The following is a 19,473-nucleotide window of genomic DNA, read 5'->3' as shown; positions in this document are numbered from 1 at the left end:
AGCATCAGTGCCAGTCCGTTACGCACGCGTGACCGCGTCAGACGCGCATACAGCGGAGCTTCAATGGTTTCGAAGACCGGAGCTTCAGCCACAGACGCGTCGCGATCGCGACAATTCCGGCGGACCACCTGTTCCGCGCGTAATACTAGCCCTCTACGACTCGACGCTCCTACACAACTTGCTCAGGCCTCTACAACTATGGCCGCACTCGAGTTCGGCCTGCCGAGTTTGCTCCTCCCCGCTCCAGCCCCAGATGCCCCGCAAGATCCCACCGCGTCCGACGTCGACGCGTTCATGCCCACCGGTCTGCTTTTCCAAGACTCTACAGCGACAAGCGTAACAGATCAAGCGGAGGAGGATCCCATTGAGTATTCCTTCGGTGGTATGTGGTCTCTGCTGTCTCTCCCCGCCCCCATCCCCTCCGGAGCAAGCGACTGGCTGCGTCCGTCGAGCCAGGACTGACCTCCGTCCTCAGCTGCCTCGTTGCTCTCCGGATTTGCCTCGTCCTCTTTCGAGGCTCTTCCAACACAGTCCCAATCGCAAGGTCCGTTCCCCAGACTTTCGTGCCTGAGTGGAGTTTCGTCTGATTCCTGGTCTGTAGACGAGGAGCTCCCCGACGTTGTGGACATCCTCCAGAAGTCCCGATCTGAAGCTGCTTCCGTTAACGCTGCTGCTTCATCATCCAAGATCCTTACCACACTGTCCTTCGATGGGAGCCTCGTTGTATTTACCAGGAGACCTCGCCGTAAGCCCCCCGCACTCCAGGTGAGTATTCGTCGGTGCTTTCTCAGTGCATGCAAGCAGCATTCTCCACCTTTGGAATCTGTTCATATTATTCCTACTCAGACGCGGGCACAGCGAGAGCAGGCCAAATGCCTGCTGCTGAAGCCAATTCACAAGATGCTGGACGACATCTCGGCTACTACGGCTGCCCAATTAGCTCGCGAGTGCGTGTCCTTCCCGCGGATCCATTTGCATACTCACCCTTTATGCAGAGAGCAAGAACAGCTGCACAGGTTGAAACTTTCAACAACCACGAATACTGCGTTATGGGTAGACCAATACCGGCCCAAACGCTTTACTGAGCTTGTTGGAGACGAACGCGTACACCGAGAAGTCCTGTCATGGGTGAAGGAGTGGGATCACTGCGTGTTTGGCAAGAATAAGAACCGCAGCCGGAAACGCGCCAGAGGAGACGACGACGAGAACCTGGACCAGTTGCGGCGGCCTCGAGAGAAAGTGAGCACACGTTTCGTGCGAGTTCCGACGTGTTGAGACGATTGCGTCCCAGCTGCTACTGTTATCCGGACCCCCTGGTCTTGGGAAGACGACCTTGCGCATATAGTCGCTCAGCATGCGGGTTACACAGTCTTCGAGCTCAACGCTAGCGACAGCCGTTCCGGGAACATTATTGAAACACACATCCGACCTGCCGTGGAGATTGGCACGAAGATAGGCAGCTCGAAGCCTAATCTCGTCGTTATTGACGAGATTGATGGTGCGACAGGGAGCGCGGAAGCTGTGAGTGCGATATTTTCACATGGGTCGCGAAGTGGCTTACGCTCTGGCAGGGGAAGGGAGGCGGGAGGTTCGTGAATGAGCTGATAAAGCTCACACAAGACAGACCGCAGAAGAGAGGTGAGTCGGTGCGCATAGCTCAGAAGACATAGCCACAGTGCCTGACTGTCACCCAGGCCGCAAAGGAACACCGCAGCACTCGGCACCGCTACGGAGACCAATCATCTGCATCTGTAACGACCTCTACGCCTCGTCACTGGCACAACTGCGCCAACATGCACGAATAGTACGCTTCTCACGACCGCACGATACCCACGTCGTCCGCCGACTGCGGATGTCTGCGAGATTGAGAAGATGAAGGCGGACTCTCGTGCGCTTGCGACTCTCGTCGGCGTCGCCCAAGGGGACTTCCGGGGATGTCTTAACACCCTGCAGATGCTCAAGGCGCGGAATGACGAAGTGACGGAGAGTGTGGTACGGGACGCTACAAGAGGAATGAAGCAGACCGAAAGGTCCCAGGTCGACATTCTCAACGATCTCTTCACGCCGCTGTCGCGAAAACGAGCGAAAGAGCTGGGGATTTCCGAAGAGGAGACACGATATGTGGAGCGGCTGAGCCGAGAAGTGGAGGGCGTCGAAACAGACAAGGTTGCCATCGGTAAGCACTCCCCGCCCGCGCGATGTCGTTCTTAGCTCACGTCGCTCAGGCTGTTTCGAGCATTATGCAAACCTACACCGACACGACGGAACATTCACAGGTATCTCAATGGGATACGTTGGCTCTGCACTTGGGACTCGATGATGGGCTCCATTCGCATGGACCGCGAGTACGCGCTCCTCCCATACCTGCCCTACACCCTCGTCGCCTTCTACCCCCTTTTCCAGGAGCGTGGCGGTCCCAAAGTTGAACGCCCCAAGGCGGATTGGGAGTACGTCCCATCTCGTCGCCACTTCCACGTCCTGCGGCGTGGTGTGGGTTGCAACACGCCCATCTCACCATTGACATCCCGCGCGCAGTGCTACACCCAAACGAAGACGAACGAGGAGATCTACCGCTCTCTGGCCGACTGCCTGCGCACTGCGGCCACGCACACGAGCGGCGCGTACCGCCACCTCGCGCCACCCCGGTGCTCGAGCTCGAGCTCGCGCCGTTCCTGAACCGCATCCTCGCGCCCCCGCTGCGGCCGGTGAACAGCCAGGTGATCAAGCCGGCGGAACGCGCGGTGCTCGCGCGCCTGGTGTCGCTCATGTCCGCCGTCGGCCTGCGCTTCCTTCTCGAGCGCACGGAGGAGGGCGCGCTCGTGTACAGGCTCGAGCCCGCGATCGACGTCTTCGTCACGTACGAGGGGCGGCGCGCGGCGGACATCGCGGTCTCGCGCTTCGCGGTGCGCAGCTCGTCGCGGCAGAGATCGACGCGCAGGTCATCGCGCGGAACGCGGAGGCGACGGAGAAGGGCGCGGGGAGCAAATCGTCGGCGTTCTTTGGGAAGAGGTGTGTCTCACCCAGTCCTCGAGACTAACACGCATCGCGCTGAGCACGCGCCTCCGTCTCCAGCAACGCAGACGCCCAGCCGGCCCCAAAGCGCCAGAAGAAGGACGACACACCGGTAGAGAAGGTGCGTCTCCATAGTCTGCAGCTCGATGCCTTGCCTTAAGGCGTTCCTTTCGTGATACAGGCCGCCGTCGACTTCTTCGGGCGGCCAATCGTGCCCAAGGATGCGCCGACAGAGGGCAGCCAGGCGAGGGGCGGCGCGAAGGTGACGCCCTACCGGGTCGCGTACAAGTTCTACGAGGGCAATTCCGCGGCGGTGCGCAGGCCCGTGAAGGTATCCGCGTTCCTGTGACTGTGTTCTGGCATTGCGTTCGTGTGTCGTATTTATCACGTCGGAGCGGAGGTTGTTCGACTGTATGCATCAATGTGCTTCTATTGTCTGATGAGGATAGAGTGAGACAAGAGTAATGTATGTGGGACGGTACTTTTGCTGTGAATAATGATAGAGTCCATGCATAGGAACCGATGAACGAAGCAAGTGGACAAGTGCAGGGATCGGAGCAGTGTCTGGTGATGGGGAGCGGTGAGGTGATGGAAAGAGGACGGAATGAAGCAGTGCAATCACTGCTCCTCCGGGACGAAGAACTCCTGCAATACCCGGCCGAGAATGGCGAGGCCCTGCTCCATCGCCTCCTCCGTGCCCGCAAACGTCGCCCGCACGTAGTTCACCCGCTGTGGGAGAGCGAAACGCGCGCCGTCAGCCCCGGCACCAAGCACGCGAAAAAAAACTGCACTCACGTCCTCGATTGGGTCCTCTACGCTGTCCCACTTCGGGTCCTCCGGGACCGCGAACACCGACGCGGGCATGACCACGAGCCCGCCGTCGAGGCAGCGCTCGAAGAGCTCCTCCATGAGCGCCGCCGTGTTCGTCCGCGCGCGCCCCCCTGCGCGCGCCGCCGGCCGGCGACGAACCGCGGGTGGCGCGCGACGTGCACGCGGATCCAGACGAACATGCCCGCCTCGGGCGGGCCCGCGCTCGCCCAGCCGCCGGGCGCGACCTCGCGCGCGAACGCGGCGAGGAAGACGGCGCGCCGGCGGCGGTACTCGGCGCCGAGCGAGCGCACCCAGCGGTCGAAGCCGCGGACGCCCCAGCCGCCGCGATCTCCGGGCGGCCGAGGAGCTCGGCGAGGAGCATCTGGCCGAAGCCGTGCGGGTGCATCGTGGAGGCGTCGGTGAGCGCGAGGAGCGCGTCGGCGAAGCGGGCGCGGAGGAGACCCAGCCGAGGCGCGTGCCGGGCGCGAGGACCTTAGAGAAGGAGTCGACGCGGAGGACGCGGCCGTCGGTGTCCATGCTGAGCAGCGAGCGCGCGAAGCGGACGGGCGCGTCGGGCGCGGCCCGGGGGCGTCGTCGTACTGGAGGAAGTAGTACGGGTCGTCCTCGACGATGAGCAGGTCGAAGCGCTGCGCGATCGCGTAGATCGCCGTCCTGCGCGCGAGCGAGAGCGTCGACCCGGTCGGGTTCTGGCCGCAGGGGACGAGGTAGAGCACGTGGGGGCGCCGGCCGCGCGCGGGGTCCCAGGTGGCGAGGACGCGCTCGAGCTCGGAGGGGATGAGCCCGCCTTCGTCCATGCGGATGCCGGCCCAGGAGACGCCGTGGGCGAGCGGGGTGTTGGTCACGGATGAAAATGCGAACTCGTCCGCGAGGAAGGTGTCGCCGGGCTCGCCGAGGAGGCGAAAGATCTTCGCGATGCCGTCAGAGTTGCCGAGCGTGAGCGTGCAGACGTGGTCGGGTGCGTTGTGGTAGAAGTTGGTGATCTCAGTAACAACACGTTGCGCTTCGGGAAGGCCGGCGCCGTGGGTGTATGCGAGACCGGCCTGAAGAGGGACGACGCAAGATTTAGATGTTGAGGAGGTGATGGTGAGGGAGGGCGAGCCGAGACCCTGTCGCCATGAGCCAACAGGGTCTTCCTCCTTCACAGACGCGACCTCGTACTCGATTTTACGGATGGGGTAGAGTGAGTAGTGGGGGTCACCTAGGGCAAGTCGCGTATGTCAGCACCATGCAAGCTACAAACGGAAGAGTAGATGTTTCACCATTTGCGAGGGATACCATGTTTGGGCGTCCCCGAGTAAGCTTCCAAATAGCCTTCATGGGGTTTGGCTTGCGTCTACGCGCTTCAGTAGACAAGTGGTGGGAGAGGTCGACCGGGGTCGACATCGCAATCGAGGGAGGGGAAGATAGGATCGCGGAAGGCATAATAGGCGAGTGTGGGTGCGCGGCAGTGATAGAGAGGAAGGAGGAAGGCGTCGTTGAGATGTTGCTCTTAAGCAGCTCGTCTGTCGGCGTCGTCCTTGGAAGCGGGCAGTGGTTGGGGGCGGGGCAGGGTCGCGCCGCGGCAGCATTTATACCGCCTTCGACAATCCGGGCCCGCGAGCCGTGGATCATTGGAAACCGAGGCGAACAGTCCGCCCCGTTCGTTCCCCGCCACAAACCTCGCGGCGCGGCGAGTCGGCGACGCCAGGTTTCGCCGGCACCGCCCAGCCGCGGGACAGGGCATTGGACCCGGCGCCCCTGGAGAGGCCGCTGTGGGTGCCTGTCGTTCGCGAAGTCCAAACACGAACACCAGCTCTTCCCACCCCTCTGTCGGGCCGCGCGCCAACGCCAGTGACTCGGCCGAGTTCTCATCTCCAGACTCCCGGTGCGCGATGCAGATGCTGTCGTCCGTCAATGTGGAATGCCCACCCGCAGGTGCGAAGTCGGCCACCGGCCCCGTACGTCACGGCCGGCAGACGACGAGCAACGTGTCGGCTTCACATCTGCGCAGGACGGGCGGATCATCGCAGGAGCAGTGGTTGGACGACCTGCGACGCGACGCGGACGACGATGCGATGCCGTCGCGCAGCTTGACGGTGATAAGCTCCCGGCGCGCCGGGTGCCTCGCCCTCCCGCACCGCCGCGGCCTCATTTGTTGGCCGTGGTGTGCGCGGGACGCGGAGGCAAAGACACATGGAGTGCGTCCGTGTCTGTGTCCGCGCTACGCCCGAGGCGCGAAGAAGTCGCGCCTCGAGCACCCTGCGAACTTGAGGGCACTGCTCACGTTCCGTTCGTCAAAGTAGGACCAGGCACGACGACGCTCAGCTCGTCTGATTTTGCGCATACAGCCTGACGTTAATTGCCTGGGCGAAACCGGGTCGGATCCGGGTGGGCAAGATACATAACGCACCCACCGACAGATCGTTGTGTATTTGGTCGTCGTCAACGGCGGCTATTTGAATGATGTGGCGATGCGCAGAGGGCTTGCATAATCCTCCGACCGTCCGACGCGTGCCCGGGCGAGGGTACCGTAGCAGTCGCAAGTGCATCGTTTCATTTGCAAGACGCGAACTCTACACTGACGGCGGCGGGAATCGAGTCATTGCGGTCTTAGGTTGTGGCTTGAAGCTTGGGGATCTGCATGACTGTGCTATCCACAAATACATCCTGCGCGGGGGCGAGCGCACATCGTCAGCACAGAACTGTCACATCGAGGTCGAGGCAGTTGCGCACTTCGTCGTGTCAATAATCAGGCACCAAGATCCGGATGGGGAGGAAAAGGCGAAAGTGGGAGCAGGCAGAGATAAGCGCCGCCGGAACACCGACGCCGAAGTTCGCACGTCATGGGCGCCTGGGTTTGGGAGACGAAGCTCTGAGATGGCTCACATTGCATCCATCAGGCCGACGAGTGGGCCCTTCACGCGGAGATGATGTGGCGGGAATGATGCAATATGCGTGCTTATGTACATGTGTCTCTGACGAACCGAATGTCTGCTGTACACGGCGGGTGTTTGTATGAACGACCTTCGCCTGAGAGGGAGAACGAGTGTGATAGGTGCGCGAAAGCGGAAAGCAAGGTGTGCGGAAATGAAAATGGGGGCGGGTGGACATGCGCGAAAGCGAAGAGCAAGGTGTAATGAGTGGACTGGTGAGCAGAGCAAGCAGGTGTATGCGGGTGGCTATCTATGCGGGACGGCGAATGTGGGCATATGAGATGGCGCGAGGTGGCAGATTCCCGGGTCAATGATTTGAGGCAGCCGGGGCAATGGTTCTTCGTAATCTGTCGCGAATGTTTGCCAAGCTGCGCGACGCATGGACGCGCAGGTTGGAGAAAGACGTTTTGCGCTGGCTGTAGACATATTTTGTCACGGCATATAATCTTTCCCGGAGGGTGGTAACCAGGAGAAATGTGACTGGGGTTCAAACGGTGAGCTGCGGATCCTCGGAACTTGAGAGATAAGGACGACGTACGTATGATCTCCAGGAGCTCGTCCGAGGGTATCCGGTGAAGTTCCAGATATTCGTCCCTTTACCCGGCTGGAGGGAGGCAACCGGGCGGCTCTTAACTAAGGTGGAATCCGAGTATAGCGTCCTATCTCGCCATCGTCATCATCTAGAAGCTGCACGGACGAAGCGGCCGGTCAATCCACTGGAGACCGGCGGCGGCGAGCGGTACGCACTGCTAGTGACTCGGGTCTGATCTTCCAGGTGTATTCCATGCGTGTTGGAAGGAAGGTTTCGTCGGGCCTGCAACAGCAGCGAGTCAGCAACTGACTCATGGCGGCTACTGATCCTTCTTCCACTTCTCCATCTTCCCATCCACCGCGCCCACAAGACCCTCGGACGCCGGACGGACGAACGGACACTCACATAACGCGCACGAAGGCGGCGTCGAACAGCTCCGTTGTTCCCCTCAGGACTTCGTCCCCAATCTTGATCACCGACGCAACGCGCCCGTCCCACACGATCTCCGCTGCCACCTCCCGTCGGCGTCGAGCAGCGCCGTCGTGCACGCTCGGGGTCGCATTCTGGGAGTTTTTCGAGGGAGCGCGTCGAGAGGTTGAGGCGCGTCCAGGTGCTGTTATAGAGCCCGCGCGAGAGCGCGAAGGACCGGCGACAGGAGTGGATGTGCGGTAGAGGACTTCGCCCGTGGTGCAGTCGACGAGCGAGGTGTCCCGAATGTCGGGCGAAGTAAGGCGGAGGAGCATGTTGGTGAGTGCTGGTGTGCTACCGCGGTGGGTGTGCTGGTGGGCCGGAGCGTAGGATGGAGGTGGAGAGGAAGGGCGGACGAGCACGGCACAGATGGAGGCGGATGAGCGATCCCATTGTGCCCCGGGAAGGCTCAGGCGATAGATATACGAACAATGGGACCGATGGGAACTCCCCCATTCGCGTATTTCCTTTCATCAGAGGCCTCGATGCGGATGCTGACCACATGCGTCTCAAGGATTCTAGTCAGGGAGGACGGGGTCACGGAGGGCTTCGACCGAGAGCGAAGTATAAAGGGGACGCTGCTACGGGAAGTGGCTTTGAGCACGCGCTTGCGGAGATTGCGGGCGTGTGGTGCCGTCCAGCGCGTATGATGCAACTTGAACTTGAACTAGATGTCCATCTTCTCCAGGAGTGTCGCATGCGACGTAGATGCGAAGCTTCAGATATGGACATCACTGCTGCTGCGCCGGTGTAAAGAACGGAGGTGGCAGGAAAGCAAGGGGATAGCCCGGCGACCTGAGCCACGACTCCATGAGCTTGACACGCTCCTGCCGAATGGGAAAGGCGAAGGAGGACGCAATTCTGCCTTTTTAGATCGCTCGTTAGTCCTCTTTACCGACTCTTTCATCCCCATCCCTTCATTTGGCCTGAGCCACCCGCTTCGACCTTGGCGGCGATGTCAGCCACAGTTACTCAAGATGAGGCCTCAACAAACGCGATGGACGTACCCCAGCTCCTGGTCAAGTTCACATCGATCGCCCAAGCGTCTTTTCCCGGTTCAGGGCGACCACTGGAACTAATACTGTAGCACGCCAGCCTATGCCGCCCGCCCGCTAACGACACGGGAGTCTGGCGTACATCACTTATGACTTTCAGGCATCTGCAAGGTGAGCATAAACTCATTCAGGTTCAATCAAAATTCCTCCTTCTCACCTGAGAGGTATGCCCTGAGAACCTCAGGCCCAGTCATCCCAGCGCAGGCCTTTCCTGCACTTCCGCTCGTTCACCGACCCAACCGGCCTCTTCAAAACATGGCCGCCAACTCGAGCACGGGAACGGGACGGAAGTATTGGCTACCACTCTGGTAACCCTATTACACTCTTAACCAGAGGCTAGGGTCTCTAGACCGCCGGTTCACCAATTGGCCGCCAGCCGATCGCCTACCCCGCTTCCCCGCGTTTTCAGTCCGCTTCAAGTGCCCCGTCCGGATCCCGACGCCGTTCTCTCTCCATCCCTCCCACCTGCCCTCTCACATTTGGAACGCATTCGTGGACATTGAGATGGCCTTCGGTGAGCCCTTTATGTGTTGTTGCATCCAGTTGATCTTTAGCTTGTACGTGACAGACGCGCTGTTCGAGTCTTTCCGCCCAACAGCGCAAGCATTCCCCCACAAGGCGCAGGGTTGCGAATGAACACCCCAAGGGGAACCCAAGTGCACCTGCATGCGCTCGTACGTGCCTTCTCTCTCCCAGTCGCGCGTCGTGACGAACACTATCGTCTAGAATCCCCTCGCTTTCCTCTGCGCGCCGCGCAAATCTACCCCAACAAGCTGGCTATCGTGCATCCAGACGTCGAGCATCCCGAGTATACAACTATTCTGTCTGGTGTGTTCATGTGGGTACGCAGGCGAGATGGTGCGACTGACAGCACTCTGAAGGGCACACGTATACAGAATCTCGCTTATGGTCTCATTGAAGCGGGGATTCAGCCAGGAGATCGCATAGCATACATCGCCCCGAACACGTGAGTCTCTCATTCACCTTCCCCTCCTTTATGCTTTACGAATGCTCTGTGGCAAGTCCAGCTGTTGCTGGTAGGTCATTTTCTCGAACCTGGTAGACCGACCTAACGTCCTGCTATTCGTTGCGTGTAGAGGCATACCATGGTGTAATCGCGGCGAAGGCTGTTGTATGCCCGATCAACATGCGCCTCACGCATGGCGAAGTCGCATATATCCTCGAACACAGCGGCTCCAAGCTCATCTTCGTAGACCACGAATATGTCGGCCTTGTCAAGGGCGCGAAGGTCCCAGGATCGTCATAAACGACACAGGGAGGGAAGATTGTCCGTACGAGCAGTTCCTGACCGCTGGTCGCAAGTTCAGTGCCGAGCGAGGGTGGGGGGCCTTGAATGGGAACGTAACGAAGACGCGCCTTGTGCGCTCTGTTACACGTGAGTATGCCTTTGCTCGGACCAGGGACGTTGGATGTCTGATGCATGTCATGTGCTTTCGCAGCTCTGGAACGACTGGTCGGGTGAGCCGCGATATGTCACTTTCCCCAAGCTAAATGCTCACCTGCTGATGGCGGCGCAGCCCAAGGGCGTGCTTACAACTCTCCGAGGCGAGTTCTTCCTATCATGACCTTTGGGACGGCGTTGACATTGGTTTAGGTTCATACCTGGCCGCGATCGCCAATGCTTACGAGACGAAGTGAGCTGGATGCCGATTTGGTAAAGGCTGTCATACTGATTGTCATTTCGTAGCATGAGACAAGACTCAACATACCTGTGGTGAGTCCGAAGCGCGGAAAGATTTCCCCATGTCGCTGACTTCGGTGTTCTGACAGGGTACTTCCATGTTCCATGCCAGCGGATGGACGTTCCCTTGGGCGATCACGTTTGCAGCTGCTGCACAGGTCAGTTTACCGCCCCGTGGACAACTCCACTGTTTCAGATGGTGTAACACTTCACTGTGCTTCCTCGTAGATCTGCCTGCGTTCGGTGTCCTACCCGCACATTTGGAACCATTTGTTAACTCCGGAGCGACGCACTACTGCGGCGCTCCGACGGTCCAGGTCTGTGTGTTCCGAGCTCGACTTCTCGGGCACCACGATTATGACGAAGAACGAGGACTGATTGATGGGGCATAGATCGGGCTGTTCAACGCCCCACAAGCAAGACGGCTGAACAAACCGGTATACGCAGTCATCGCTGGCTCGGCACCCACCGCGCACCTCCTCGGTGAGCTTGAGAAGATTAACATCCAGCCTGTCCACGTTTATGGCCTTACGTACGTTTCATAACGGCTGTGGTCTTCTTCTGTCCGTGCTGACGTGTTCATGTTCACCCTTCTCATCATCAACATCAACACAGCGAGGTGAGGACAAACGTGTTTCAGGCTTTCAAGCTTCAGGCCTTGTAACGCACGAACAACGCTGACCCCCGTTTTTCTCCGCCCCAGACCTACGGACCCTTGACGAAATGCTACCCGCAGCCCTCCTGGGCCTCGCTCTCGCTCCAGGAGCGCGCGAAGCTCGTCGCGCGCCAGGGCCTGAGCTTCGCGACCGCCGAAGACGCGCGCGTCGTGTTCCCGACGGACGAAGGCGCGACCGACATCGCTCTCATCGACGTCCCCGTGACGGCCAGACGATGGGCGAGGTCGTCTTCCGCGGGAACATCGTCATGCGCGAGTACTTCCGCGACCCCGCCGCGACCCGCCGCGCGTTCCGCGGCGGGTACTTCCACTCGGGCGACCTCGCCGTCTGGCACCCGGACGGGTACATCGCCGTCATGGACCGCAGCAAGGACATCATCATCTCCGGGGGCGAGGTGCGTCGCGTCTGCGCCGGCGCCGACGTGGCTCCCTAAGGCTGACCCCGTTCGTCTTCGACTTGCAGAACGCGTCGAGTCTCGCGATTGAGCAAGGTGCGCCGCTCTCCCGCCCACCCCTGCGTAGTGTCTTGTGTGCGCGGACCCGACTCGTTGACCCTTGCTAACCCACGCTTCCCCCGCACAGAGCTGTCGACGCACCCCGACGTGCTTGAGGTCTCCGTCGTGGCGCGCGCGCACCCGAAGTGGGGCGAGCGCCCCATGGCCTTCGTCCTCCTCCACCCGGGGCGCGCGGACAAGTGGCGCGGCCGCGAGGCCGAGTTCGAGCGGGACCTGAAGGCGCACGCGCGCAAGACGCTCCCCGGCTTCGCGTGCCCGGAGTGGGTGTCCGTCGTCGAGCAGCTGCCTGTGAGTCCGCCGTCTGTGTCGTGTCGTGTCGTGTCTTGCGGCGGCAGCCTTCATGTTCTTCTGGATCTTCCGCGTTCGTCTTGGTCTTGGCTGGACTGGGGCTGACAAGTTGTACTTCGCAGAAAACGTCGACGGGCAAGATCCAGAAGGTGGAGCTGCGCAAGCTTGTCGCCAAGCTGTAGATACATTCGAAGACAGCACCGCCCTGTTTGAGGGTACAACGGATGGACAAGGGTACGGAGACAGGGGACCAGAAACTAGAGACGGGGGAGCGAAGATGCTTGTAGATGCTAAGCGTACGATCATATTGTATAAGGCCTTATGGATGCGATTGTTTTTATATGCGGAGGTGCAAGAGCATGAGTCTGATGAGTCGCGAGGCGAGAGGTATGCAGAAACAGCGCCGTTCTAAGCACGGGCCGTTCAAGAGACGGATGTATGGGGAGGTGACGGGGAGACGGACGGCGGGGGGATAGGTGATCGCATCAGATATATACAACGGGAGGTGTCGCGTGGAGGACGCAGAGGCCTACCTACCAGGCCTGTCCGCGACGACCGGGATGGCAGGCGTCGCCTTGTTCCGGAGGAGCGCAAGACAGTGCTGGCCACCACAGCTCGCATCGACCGCGGTCCACGAGCCACCCTCCTTGCGGACGACGACCTCTGGCGTGAGCTGCTCGTTCGGGTCGCCCTCGTCCCACCCCAGCCCGAGCTCACCGACGACCTGCCGGCCCCACGTGAGCAGCGCGCCACTGCGGGTGACGGCAAGGTTGTTGTTCGTGCCGCACGCGACATGCACGACCGGGTCGTTCGCGTCCGAAAACGTGACGCGCACGGGCTCGGGCACGCAGTCGTCCCACTGGCGGTCCTGGAGCGCCGGGTCGTTCGCGGCGAGGCCGAGACGGCCCTCGGCGGACATCCCGCACGCATATACGCGGCCGTCGGAGCTGCGGAAGAGGGTGTGGAAGTCGCCGCCGGCGATCTGGACGACGGTCGCGCCCCCGAGATCGACCTTGCCGAGGCCGTGGACGCGCGTCGGAGCGTGGACCTCCTTGTTGATGTTCTTGTCCGCGAGGCCGGTGCCTGTCTGGCCGTACGAGTTCACGCCCCAGCCCCAGACGTCGCCTTCCTCGTCGACGGCGAAGGAGTGGTTGTTGCCGGCGCCGACGAGGACGGCTTTGCGGCTGCGGGTGCCGAGGTGGATCTTCTCAGGCGTGGTGCCTGCGATCTTGCGGCGCTCGATAACGCGCCGACCGAGCTGGCCCTCCTCGCCGGTGCCCATGGTGTAGATGTTGCCCATATCGGTGAGGAGGATGAGGTGGTTGTTGCCGCTCGCGGCGGACACCCACTTCTCGTCCTTGAGCTCGAGAACGGGGACCGGGGTGTACTGCCTTTGGGAGGAGCTTGAGAAGCCAACAATTCCTTCGTTGCCCTGACGCAAGTGTCAGCGATATCATATAGGTGATCATGGCTGGGATTCGAGCCACGCGAAAACCGCAGGGATCGTCCACGCCGTAAACATCGTCGAGCAATGACTTGTGAAATGCTTATGCCTTCGACGAAGTCTGGCCCAACGCGACGGCCCAACTCGCAACGGCTAGAGTAAGAATGAACGAGACGTACCCGGAAAGAACCCCATGCACGAAGCTCGCCCTTGTCGTTAATCGCAACCGAGAAGTTGTCACCCGCCACGATTTGAACGGCACGGAAACCCTCCTCCACAAGAGTGTGGACAGGCACAGGTTTCCAGACAGGCTCTTGGGTCTTCTCGTCAACTTCGATGGCCATTTGATCGTTCTTCGGGTCGGGCATGTTTACGGTAACACGGCCAAGGGCACCGAGATCGTTGGTTCCGCAGGACCAGACCTATGGCCATATCAGTATCCACACGTCATCGAGATGAGTGAAGTCAAAGCGCACCGTGCCCTTCTCGTCCACGAACAGCGTGTGTAGACCACCGGCAGCGATGGCCTCAAGACCTGCCTCATCGCCGCCGAATATTCCGTCCGCTATGCCCTCTGCCACAAACGCATTTTTGCGCGGCTTGGTGATTTCCATGTTGTAATCCATCGCAAGCTGGGCCATCTCTCCAGACCCCCAGCTGAAGAGCTGGAGAGGAGGGCGGTAATGCTGAGGGGCGGCGGGGAGCGCATTGAGGGCCTGTGCGACCTTGCGCGGGCGGGCAGGGGCCTTGCCCTTGTCCGATGTCCTGGATCTCTCTGCCTTGAGCTTGGGCTTCTCTGTTTTAGGGTTATCCGGTTTGGGCTTCTCCGAAGTGAAGGATTTGCTTTTTGCGGGGGCTTTGGGTGCTTTGGCGTCCGCCGCGGGATCGGGTTTGGAGACGTCGACGTTGGAGGGGGCAGCGCGCAGAACGCGCTTCGCGGCAGGTGGTTGGTCGTCGACCTGGCCGTCGGCCCGCGCAGCTGCGCGAGAGCGCGAAGGCGGGGGCTGAGCGTTGCTGGCGGCGCGAGAACGCTTAGGAGGCATGGGGGTGGTGGTGGTAGGGGAGGAAGGGAGAAGAGACTGTGGTCTAACCCATATGTCCGCCACGGCCGAACGGGCTTTCCACAGCCACAACCGAGGCGCGCAATAGGCGCCTATACTCGGAAAAGTTCAACAAAAACGCGTGACGAAGTCGCGTCTCGCCACAGCACGTGAAAAGCATGTGACTAGTGGCTCCTGCTTGGCTTTGTTTGGTCTCCGAACATCCCCAGCCAAACTGGGCCAAACAGCCCGACGCCGACGACGACGACGACGACCACAACGACAACGCCTAGGACCCCCTCCTCAACCCTCCCTCCGCGCTCTGTAGTCCTCCTGGCACGTAACTAAGAGGCAAGATCCGCCCCACTGGCATTGGCATGGCCCAAAGGCGTGCTAGGCACCGCACTGTTTCCTTCCCGGACGCCTCTATTCACTCCCGACGCAAACTTCAGGTCCGACGCGCACCAACAAGTCAACGACGCGTATTCCCCTTCCCCACTTCGTATATTGACACCGAACCTTCCTCCTTCGCGTCTGGCAGATCTTCATCCTCCTCCACTCGCGCTGTACTCGTACCTGTCCACTTCAACCTCCGTCGCCTCCCCTCACGCACATTCTCGGGTCACAAGCAAAGCATGCGCGATGTTTCGAATGGATGCGACGTGTCAATTGGTATGAAGCGCAAGCGAGCGGTCAGCGGGGGCGAGAACACGGCCGGCTCAAGAGGCGCCCGCAGCGGCGCCAAGCGGCTGAAGGCGACGGTCGAGTCTGATGATGAAGAACTGCCGAACGAGATGGAAGTGGACGATGAGCAGAGCTGGGACACGTCGGAGGAGTCTGGATCGGAAGATGGGCTGGATTCATGTACGCTTTCATTTCCCTGTTATCACTTTCCTTGCCCACATATATTGCAGCCGATAACTACCTCATCGAAGAAGCCCCTTCCCAGCGTCTTCTCCGTCTACGCAAAGATGAGCTCGTCCGCCTCTATGGCGCAGCCGGTCTCGCCGACGACCCCGACGTTCTGACCAAGAGCGACATCGTCGAGGCCATCCTAGCCGCCCGTGACGATGTGGCTGACCTCCCCCCATCTTCCCCTGGCACTCACGACAGTGGCTCCAGCGATTACTCCTCAGATGGTGGCAATGTCGCTGGCGGTGAAGAAACCGACATCGCACGTCGGTTCCGGAACGGAAACCTGCACAGGAGGGCTACGGTGAACGAACTTGGCCGTCCAGTGCGCAAGCACATGCCGGATCGAAGTCTCTCTCTGGGCCACCTTCACCGCGGTGCTGGCGACTCATCGCCCACTAACGGAAGGCGCAAACGGGGAGCATCTGATACATTCACCGACCAGTCCAATGGTGTTTCCACTAGGAGGTACGTAATACTGCTCCCCGCTCGCCACTCTTGCTCAATATACACCAGTCGCGCCAACAGCAACGTTAGCTCAAGCAGATCCTCCCCGAGTTTTTCCAATGTTGCCTCCATGCTTCCCTCCCCTCCCATCACTCGTCTTCGCACTCGCAAGGCCTCGGGCGAGGTCAACCCTAATCCCAGCTCATCGGGCGCCAACAAGGGCAAGGCTAAAGCTAAGCATGTCGAGTTCAGCACCTCCGTGGAGGTCAACCGTCTACCTTCAACATACATCGACCCTGACGAGAGTGACCTTACCGACCTCACCGAAGTCGAGAACTCGCTCAACCAAGCGAAGCCCAGCCCTCGTCGTCTCCGCAGCAAGAGCTCAACGGTCAAACTCGCTCAACAGAGACGAAGGTCGGAGGATGTGGCGGAGTCGAGTCGACGCGTCGTTCCCGCACGCAAGACCAAAGGCAAGGCGGACGTCTTTACCGAGGGGACAGACGAGGAAGACGAGGAACATGAAGAGGACGAACTTGTCTCAGATGAAGGCGAAGGCGAGATGGACGAGGTGCAAGACACATCAGCACAGGCCACTCCGAAAGCAAAGGCGCCTTCATATGGGCGTCGTACCCCAGTACGGAACCGCCTTCGAGCCCGCCACCTCCAGACGCATACCCCTCCCAGCGATGGCGACGACGAAGGAAGCGAAGAGGAAGGCACGGTTGTCGCTGGTGAAGAAGGCGATGATGAAGGCAGTGACGAGTGCGAGGAGGAGGCTGTCAAGCCGCGCAAGCTGCGCAATGGCAAGGTCGTTGGCGAAGGTGAAGTGGAAGACGATGAGGAGACTGTTGGGGAAGAGGACGAGGACGAGGAGGTCGATGAAGACGAGGATGAGGATGACAGTGAGACGGTTGATAGCGAGTCTACCACCTCGACTGTAGAGGAAGCTGAAGAGGTCGAAGCCGAAGAGGTTATGGATGATGAAGGTCAGCCTCCTTTCGGCTCATAGATGTTCTTCTCTGACCATCCACAGTCGATCTCACCCTCGCTACTGCGAAGACGCTCGTACGCCTTCGAAGGGATGACCTTGTGCGCTTATGTGATGCGCGCGATATCGATGCCAGTGGCACGAAACCTCAACTCGCCGAAGCCCTCGTACAGTGGCGCGACAAGCACTGCAGCGAGACGGCCTCATCTGCCCCTTCATCAACCGGTACCGCTCGACCTCCGTCCACCGCGCGTCAACCCCCTCGTCGCCGGAAGACTCGTTCAAACTCCGATGGCACCACACCACCAGTGCTGCTACGATCGCATGTGCATATGGATGAACCCCGGACCCCTCCCATCTCTAGTCGTCGCGATGCTGAAGGCGAGCTCGAGCTCGACTTGGAGAGCCTCGGCTTGGATGACCGCGAGATCCCGCCCGAGAAGCTCACTAAGCTGGAGAAGATCGGTAGCGGTGGTTTCAAGGACGTTTTCATCGGCAAGTTTAAAGGACGCCGTGTTGCGATCGCCGAGTTCCGTGGCACGCTCAGCCAGAGTACGTCTTTCAATTGGCCGTGGCGTCTTTCACCTTATTTATGGATGTGTTTAGTGGACGTCAAGGAGCTGAAGCTGCTTGGGGACTTCGACCATCCTAACATTGTTCGCTTCGTACGTGACTGATCACTCATATATTTCCGCGTCCTAATTGTTTTGCAGCTGGGCGTCAGTATCCCGGAGAACACTCGCGATACGCCGGTGATGATCGTTAGCGAGCTCTGTTCCAACGGCGATCTCTTCGATTACATCCGAAACGTCAACCCGCCGTCCCTGTACCGCGTGGTATGTCCTATTCCCGGTCCACGTTCTACATGTTGTTAACCCTCACTGTAGCTTTCCATCATGCTCGACATCGCCCATGGCCTCGAATATCTGCATACGCGCAAACCCTCTGTCATTCACCGCGACTGCAAGTCTTCAAACATCCTCGTTACATCGAAAGGGATTGCCAAGATCACCGACTTCGGTCTGGCCAAGGTCAAGCAGTCCACCCGCTCTATGGTCCGCAGCTTGGTCGGCACCGTCAACTGGCAAGCGCCGGAACTGTGGCACCCTCACCCCAAGTACAACCATAAGGTTGACGTATTTTCTCTCGCCATGGTGTTCTGGGAGGTGCTCCAGTGGCACATCCCGAACAAGAAGTTCCCTTGGGAGGGCATGAACGAGCATGCCATTTACGATGCTGTTGGTGCTAAGCGCCAAAGGTATGTTCCAACAGTCGTCGTCGTTGGCTCATCTAACTCTCTGGTCTTAGACCCTCCATCGCCGGACTCCGCAAGCAATGGTGCCCCGAGATCGTCGACCTCATCGAGAACATGTGGGCACAAGATCCCGCGGATCGGCCCACCATGTCTGGAGTGGTCGAAGAACTCTCGAGCATCGTCCGCCAGTATCGTTAGTCTCGCAAAACGCCCCGTATCTGGGCCTCGACCTCTCAGCGCCTTTTCGTTCCCTCAGACTTTACAAGCAAGTTAAAGAGTAAGCTACCCACACGCACTACTACTACCCTGCCCACGCGGGCATATGCACTTGGACTCTGGTATAACCCTCCACGCGCAGCCGTTTATAGGTAGATTCGCATTTCACACTTGACCCCGCCCGCCGCGCCTCATTACCATGCTGTTGGGGGCCGCTGCTGTCGTTTTGTACGGAGTTTGCTTCTGGTTGTATAGCATTATGTTCCCGTGCTGGAAGGTCGTCATTCCCCCCTCACATCTCTCGTCTGCCCCAAGCCACCTACCTATCTCTATCACTAGTTGCATATGTCTTAAACCAAGCATCATTGTATCCTAGTCAACCCCCGCAATGCACCATGTCGCTCAACTGTAACCGTTCCGCGTGTTCGCGAGCTCGTGCGCGCCCCTCATCAAAGTAGCCAGATTCGAGGCTTCGGCGACGTGAAGAGTCGATCGCGAGTATTGGGCGATGGTGTCGCTTTGTAGGATGAAACAACTTGCTCGACGAGCGGTGCATCCATTGACTTGGGGGGCCCGGGGGGGGGGGGGGGGGGGGGGGGCCACGACCACCCCGCGCCCGACTAAGCACGCCAAAGTGACCCTCTCAGATTCAAATAAGTTATTCCCACCGCTGTCGCCGGCATCTCAAGATCTCACACTCGCCATCAAGCAATATGCCGTTGACCCGTCCTGGGGGGACAAGGTTTAAGTATACCGTACCGGGCCGCGATTCGTGAGCCGAATCGACGTCCTAATCATCCCATTGGGAATGGCGCGAGCCACGCCCAAAAGGAGAACAAGGCTCTGGAGCTCGGTGCGTTCCAGATGTTTGCGAACATGACGGGCAAATCGGAGCGCCCTTTCGACTGGTTCGATCCCGTGCACGCGAATGGCGAATCGTAGGGGCCAGAGAGGGGGTTGGTCGAGATCAGATATCTCGGACGCTGAGAGCCAGCGCGCCGACTCGTGCCTGGCATGCGCTCGTGGCTGACGCTCTGGTGGCCTCGCGGCTGTCGGACGTTCACTCCGAGCGAGCGCACAGAGGATCCGCGATGTCCTGTATCGTACTACTGTGTGCCCGGAGCTTTCGTGTGCCCGACTCACTGACCCTCTTCCCATCTCTCCTGACGTGCATAAC

General features: G+C 59.9%; 6 protein-coding genes across 6 annotated transcripts; 3 read left to right on the top strand and 3 right to left on the bottom strand.

The window, feature by feature from the left end:
- Positions 1–198: 198 nt before the first annotated feature.
- BXZ73DRAFT_90579 (P-loop containing nucleoside triphosphate hydrolase protein) lies at positions 199–3,361 on the top strand (the record flags this gene model as incomplete). The annotated part of the gene is made up of 13 exons (XM_048025687.1): positions 199–336; positions 859–1,260; positions 1,292–1,316; positions 1,346–1,588; positions 1,704–1,837; positions 1,864–2,166; positions 2,212–2,216; positions 2,277–2,451; positions 2,536–2,645; positions 2,714–2,888; positions 2,912–3,009; positions 3,073–3,133; positions 3,194–3,361. 13 exons carry the CDS (start codon positions 199–201, stop codon positions 3,359–3,361), a joined length of 2,037 nt encoding a protein of 678 aa, XP_047876930.1.
- Positions 3,362–3,630: 269 nt separating this feature from the next.
- BXZ73DRAFT_102357 (L-tyrosine:2-oxoglutarate aminotransferase) lies at positions 3,631–5,265 on the bottom strand (the record flags this gene model as incomplete). The annotated part of the gene is made up of 4 exons (XM_048015205.1): positions 3,631–3,741; positions 3,808–3,915; positions 3,978–5,041; positions 5,103–5,265. 4 exons carry the CDS (start codon positions 5,263–5,265, stop codon positions 3,631–3,633), a joined length of 1,446 nt encoding a protein of 481 aa, XP_047876929.1.
- Positions 5,266–7,062: 1,797 nt separating this feature from the next.
- BXZ73DRAFT_90577 (uncharacterized protein) lies at positions 7,063–8,030 on the bottom strand (the record flags this gene model as incomplete). The annotated part of the gene is made up of 4 exons (XM_048025686.1): positions 7,063–7,235; positions 7,356–7,418; positions 7,499–7,569; positions 7,693–8,030. 4 exons carry the CDS (start codon positions 8,028–8,030, stop codon positions 7,063–7,065), a joined length of 645 nt encoding a protein of 214 aa, XP_047876928.1.
- An 869-nt stretch (positions 8,031–8,899) lies between these two features.
- BXZ73DRAFT_102355 (acetyl-CoA synthetase-like protein) lies at positions 8,900–12,173 on the top strand (the record flags this gene model as incomplete). The annotated part of the gene is made up of 18 exons (XM_048015204.1): positions 8,900–8,921; positions 9,220–9,324; positions 9,537–9,652; positions 9,707–9,777; positions 9,834–9,847; positions 9,908–10,059; positions 10,113–10,206; positions 10,271–10,289; positions 10,349–10,465; positions 10,530–10,545; positions 10,602–10,670; positions 10,905–11,044; positions 11,128–11,143; positions 11,216–11,338; positions 11,401–11,583; positions 11,652–11,679; positions 11,771–11,991; positions 12,114–12,173. 18 exons carry the CDS (start codon positions 8,900–8,902, stop codon positions 12,171–12,173), a joined length of 1,566 nt encoding a protein of 521 aa, XP_047876927.1.
- Positions 12,174–12,520: 347 nt separating this feature from the next.
- On the bottom strand, positions 12,521–14,478 carry BXZ73DRAFT_48480 (RCC1/BLIP-II; the record flags this gene model as incomplete). Its single annotated transcript, XM_048020065.1, has 3 exons — positions 12,521–13,423; positions 13,615–13,857; positions 13,912–14,478. 3 exons carry the CDS (start codon positions 14,476–14,478, stop codon positions 12,521–12,523), a joined length of 1,713 nt encoding a protein of 570 aa, XP_047876926.1.
- A 374-nt stretch (positions 14,479–14,852) lies between these two features.
- On the top strand, positions 14,853–18,278 carry BXZ73DRAFT_48314 (uncharacterized protein; the record flags this gene model as incomplete). The annotated part of the gene is made up of 8 exons (XM_048020028.1): positions 14,853–15,339; positions 15,390–15,855; positions 15,904–16,823; positions 16,871–17,377; positions 17,432–17,490; positions 17,539–17,661; positions 17,713–18,083; positions 18,134–18,278. The coding sequence occupies 8 exons, from the start codon at positions 14,853–14,855 to the stop codon at positions 18,276–18,278; spliced, it is 3,078 nt and encodes a 1,025-aa protein (XP_047876925.1).
- Positions 18,279–19,473: the final 1,195 nt, after the last annotated feature.

The sequence above is a fragment of the Epithele typhae genome, assembly GCF_022376455.1.
Source record: "Epithele typhae strain CBS 203.58 chromosome Unknown BXZ73scaffold_31, whole genome shotgun sequence".
Lineage (NCBI taxonomy): Eukaryota > Fungi > Basidiomycota > Agaricomycetes > Polyporales > Epitheliaceae > Epithele > Epithele typhae.
The sequence above is the reverse complement of the archived record's forward strand: the minus strand, read 5'-3'. Positions and strand labels throughout refer to the sequence as shown.